At 35.1% G+C, this 5,597-nt stretch overlaps 1 protein-coding gene across 1 annotated transcript; it reads left to right on the forward strand.

The window, feature by feature from the left end:
- Positions 1 to 353: 353 nt before the first annotated feature.
- On the forward strand, positions 354 to 1,298 carry OR5B2 (olfactory receptor family 5 subfamily B member 2). The gene is given in 1 exon segment (NM_001389168.1): positions 354 to 1,298. A coding segment is annotated over 1 exon segment (945 nt).
- Positions 1,299 to 5,597: the final 4,299 nt, after the last annotated feature.

Below are 5,597 nucleotides of genomic sequence, written 5' to 3' on the forward strand. Positions count from 1 at the left end.
GCTGTCTGCCAGGGGGCTTAAACCACACAGATTCTGAATAAGTCAAAATTGAGTTTCAAACTTGAATCTTCTCCAAACTAGCAATATAATTGTAAAATATCAGAACTTCCCAAAACCTTAATTCCTTTAATGGTAAAATAAAAATAACACTATCCATTGTATACAAACACACACATGTTTACATGTAAAGCCATTAACATTAGACAGGGATCATTTTGAAGTACAGATTATTAATGAAATAATGTACATGGTATTTATACATTTCAGTTTCACTAGAATTTCTTTTTTGATTGTTACTTTTCTCCTTTATTTATCATTGCTCCAGGACATCTCATAATTCTCAAATAACACTGATGGATAATAGGACAGAAGGCACACAGTTCATCCTGCTGGGACTAACCAATGCCCCAGAGCTCCAGATCCCCCTCTTTATCATGTTCACTCTCATTTACCTCATCACTCTGGCTGGGAACCTGGGCATGATGATGCTGATTCTCTTGGACTCCCGTCTCCACACTCCCATGTACTTTTTTCTCAGTAACCTGTCTCTGGTGGACTTTGGTTACTCTACAGCTGTCACTCCCAAGGTCATGGCTGGGTTACTTAGGGGAGACCAGGTCATCTCCTACAATGCATGTGCTGCTCAGATGTTCTTTTTTGTAGCCTTTGCCACTGTGGAAAATTATCTCTTGGCCTCAATGGCCTATGACCGCTACGCGGCCGTGTGCAAACCCCTCCATTACACCACCACCATGACGACAGGGGTGTGTGCTCGTCTGGCCATAGGCTCCTACATCTGTGGTTTCCTGAATGCTTCCTTCCATGTTGGGGACATATTTAGTCTGTCTTTATGTAATTCCAATCCAGTCCATCACTTTTTCTGTGATGTTCCAGCGGTCATGGCTCTCTCTTGTTCTGATAAACACATTAGTGAGGTGTTTCTTGTTTTTATGTCAAGTTTTAATGCCCTTTTTGCTCTTCTGGTTATATTGATTTCCTACCTTTTCATATTTATAACCATCTTGAAGGTGCAGTCAGCTCAAGGGCATCAAAAAGCTTTATCCACCTGTGCTTCCCACCTCACTACAGTGTCCATCTTCTATGGGACAGTCATCTTCATGTACTTACAGCCCAGCTCCAGCCATTCCATGGACACAGACAAAATCGCATCTGTGTTCTATTCTATGGTCATCCCCATGCTGAATCCCCTGGTCTATAGCCTGAGGAACAAAGAGGTCAAGTGTGCATTCAAGAAGGTGGTGGAAAAGGCAATTTTTTCAATAGGATTGGCAATCTAACATTACTGTATGCATAATAACCTTGTTTAATTCACTCAGACTTTCCCCATGCAATGAGTTACTTTTTAAGTCCCATATTGCATTTAAATTTCTGAAGACAGTCATGCTACTATTTGTGGCAAAAATCTCTTCAAAAATCTATTGTCTGGTTAAAAGAAAACTTATTCAGAAATATAATACCTGAATGAGGGTGGCTAGTAGGAAGCATTAGAAATCTGGGGACCCACTTGTCAAACTTGACTAATGATATTTGATTTATTCACTTGTTTCACTTACTTTTTCTGTGCTACATACTAATGCAAAAACATACATGTTAAACAGGTGCTGAAACAAGCCCATGAACAAAACACATGCATGTACCCCATGTAGGCACATACACACTGGAGTGGGAAATTTGTCAGAGGCAAACGTTGTGTGGCTAGTTTTTAATAAAAATAATTTAAATAGTTAATTGAGATATTAAATACAAAGTTATGCCTAATTATAATTATTTCTCTTATTGAATAATTGTTTTAAGATTCTAAATAGTAGAGTCATGTACTTTTAAATGAGAGTTTATACTTTTGGGGCACATTTTATTGTGAGATACATAGAGATAAGATCTAAATGAATTAATATTCTGTCTTGACTGACTCATCTTGCAGAATCAACATATATAATGTTCACATTATAGTTTTCAAAAAGATAAAAGAATCACCTAAATCCCATAGCTTACCTTAGGGTTCTCTCTTGGTGTTGTACATGTTAGATCTACTGAGTTATTATCCTCATGCCCAGGGTCATTCAAACTATTTTTCCTATGTTATCTTCTAGAAATTTTATAGTTTTGCATTTTACATTTTGGTCTATGACCTATTTTGACTTGATTTTTGTGAAGAGCATAAGAGGGTCTGTTTCTAGATTCAGTTTTGTATGTGGATATCCAGTTGTTCCAGCACCATTTGTTGAAAAGAATATCTTTGTTCCATTGGATTGCCTTTTGTTCCTTTGTCAAAGGTCAATTGACCTTATTAGTAGAGGTCTATTTCTGGGCTTTCTAGTCCATTACATTGACTATTTGTCTTTTTCTCCCCCAATACCAACTGTCTTGATCACTGTAGCTTTACAGAAAATCTTGAAGTAAGATGGGATCAATTTTCCAATGTTGTTCTTCTTCTATATTGCGATAGCTATATTGTGTCTCTTGCATCTCTGTATAAACTTCAGAATTAGTGTGCTGAGATTTTGATTTGGATTACATTAGAGCTATATGTCAGGTTGCAAGAACTGATATTTTTACAATATTGAGTATCCCTATTCCTGAATATGGAATATCTCTTCATTTATGAGATTTTTTTAAATTTTATTCATCAGAATTTAGTAGTTTTATTATATACACATTGTATATATTTTGTTGCATATATATATTTCACTTATTGGGTGTTAGTAATCTATTTATTACCACAATTAAAATTTTTTTAAATATCTGTTACTTTATAGATAAATTATACCTTAAATTGCAATGTCATGCCCATGATTTAGATCTGGAGAGTTTTGGAGAACAAATTATTGCTATACTAAAAATTATGCTTCTATGTTTTCATTTCTGCAAACTTTTTTTTTTACTAACTATTCTGTTCCTTTACTTTCCTTCACTACAGAAAATCTCATAATTCTCAAATCATATCTATGAAAAAATAGTGCAGAGGCAAATCAATTCATCCTGCTAGGACTAACCAATGGCACAAAACTTTTAAAAAAATTTTTTTATTGGAGTCCAATTGGCCAACATATAGCATAACACCCAGTGCTCATCCCGCTAAGTGTCCCCCTAAGTGCCCATCACCCAGTCACCCCAAACCCCCACCCACCTCCCTTTCCACTACCCCTTGTTCATTTCCCAGAGTGAGGTGTCTCTCATGTTTTGTCACCCTCACTGATATTTTCACTCATTTTCTCTCCTTTCAATGGCACAGAACTTCAGGTTTTACTCTTTATTATATTCCCCCTCATCTATCTCATTGCTCTGATTGGGAACCAGAGATAATCATGCTGAGCCTGTTGGGCTCTTATCTCTATACTCCCACATACATTTTCCTCAATAACCTGTCCCTTATAGACCTTTGTGACTTCTCAATAGTTATCCCAAAAATGACAGATGGGTTCCTAATAGGGCACAAGGTCATCTATACAATGTGTATGCTTCTCAGATGTTCTTTTGTAGCCTTGACTCATTAGAAAATTTCCTCTTGGCATCAATGGCTTATGACTACTACACAACAGTGTGTGGCTTCCTATATTATACAACTACCTGTGTCCACTTGTGCTTCCCACTTCACTGCAGTCTCCACAATCATTTTCATGAACTTACAGCCCAGGTCCATCATTCCATGGACTGAAACAAAATCCCATTCATGTTCTACACTAAATTTATTCCCATGCTGAACTCTATTTTCAAAAGTCTGAGGAACAAAAAAAGTCAAGAGTGCATTCAAGAAGGGTAAGAGTTAAAGTTGTCTCTAGAATTGGGATTTTAATGTTGGAGATTGTGCAATAATCTAATTTCAGTTCTCTCAGAACTTACCCATACTGTGAGTCATATTTTAAGTCCCACTCTACACTTAATTCCTGAAATTATATCCTTATCCCTTTAAATATCTATTATCTAGTAAAAAGTAAATGTCCACAAATACAATACCTGGACAATGAAGGCACAGGGAACTCATAAGAAGTTTTGGATTCTGTTCTTATAAATACTTACTAATGGCTTTTGATTTATTCATTTGTTCCACATGCATGTCCTCTACTACATATCAATGCAAATATATATGTTAAACAGGAACACAAAGAATTCCATGGACAGAAACACATGCACATGCTCCAAATGGGCATGTGGGCACATACTCATGATGGTGAGAAATTTGTCAGAGGTAAATGGAATCTATGAAGTGTCTAATAAAATAATTTAGAATAATTAGTTGAATTATAGTCTAGTCCCATTGATTTCTTTAGTTGAATAACTTTTCTAAGAGTCCTAATTAAAAAAATGAGTCATGCTTGCCACTTGTATTCAACATAGTTCTGGAAGTTCTAGCCACAGTAATCAGACAAGAAAAAGAAATAAAGGGCATCCAAATTGGTAAAGAAGAAGTTAAACTGTCACTATTTGTAGATGACATGATACTATACATAGAAAACCCTTAAGACACCACTAAAAATATTAGAAGTAATAAATGAATTCAATAAAGTTGCAGAATACAAAATTAATACACAGAAATTTATTGCATTTCTGTACACTAATAATGAAGTAGCAGAAAGAGAAATTAAGAAATTAATTCTATTTATAATTACACCAAAAAAAATATTTAGGGGGACACCTGGCTAGGGCAGTCAGCTAAGCATCTGATTCTTGGTTTCAGGTCAGGTCATGATCTCAGGGTTGTGAGACTGAGCCCTGTGTTGGGCCCTGTGCTCAGTGCAGAGTCTACTTAGACTCTTTCTCCCTCTTGCTCTGCCCCCCAATGCACACACTCTCTCTCTAAAATAAATAAATAAAATCATTTTAAAACTACCTAGGAATAAACTTAACCAAGAAAGTAAAACACCTGTACTATGAAAACTGCAAAACATTGATAAAAGAAATTGAAGATGACAATAACAAGTGAAAAGATATTCCATGCTCATAGATTGAAAAAACTATTGTTAAAATATCCATACTACCCAAAATAATCTACAGATTCAATGCAATTCCTATCAATATACCAAAAGCATTTTTCACAGAACAAATAATAGTAAATATAGAACAAAATAGTAAACTTTGTATGGAACGACAAAAGACCCCAAATGGTCAAAGAATTTTGGAAAAGAAAAACAAAGCTGAAAGTATCACAATCCCAAATTTCAAAATTTACTACAAAATTCTAGTAATCAAAACAGTATGATACTGGCATAAAAAAACTTCAAATAATTTGATTTGAAAATGGGCAGAAGACTTGAATAGACATTTTCCCAAAGAAGACATACAGATAGCCAACAGACACATGAAAATATTTTCAATATCACTCATCATTGGGAAAAAGAAAACCAAAATCACACTGAAATATAACCTGACACGTGTCATAATGACTAAAATAAAAAAGACATGAAATAACAAGAATTGGCAAGAATATGGAGAAAAAGGACCACTCATACATTGTTAGTGGGAAGGTAAGTTGGTGCAGCCACTGTGTAAAATAATATGGAACTTCATATAAAAAAAAAGTTTGTATGGTCTCATTCATTTGGGGAATATAAAAAATAGTGAAAGGGGATAATGGGGAA

Source organism: Canis lupus, chromosome 18 (genome assembly GCF_011100685.1).
Source record: "Canis lupus familiaris isolate Mischka breed German Shepherd chromosome 18, alternate assembly UU_Cfam_GSD_1.0, whole genome shotgun sequence".
Classification (NCBI taxonomy): domain Eukaryota; kingdom Metazoa; phylum Chordata; class Mammalia; order Carnivora; family Canidae; genus Canis; species Canis lupus.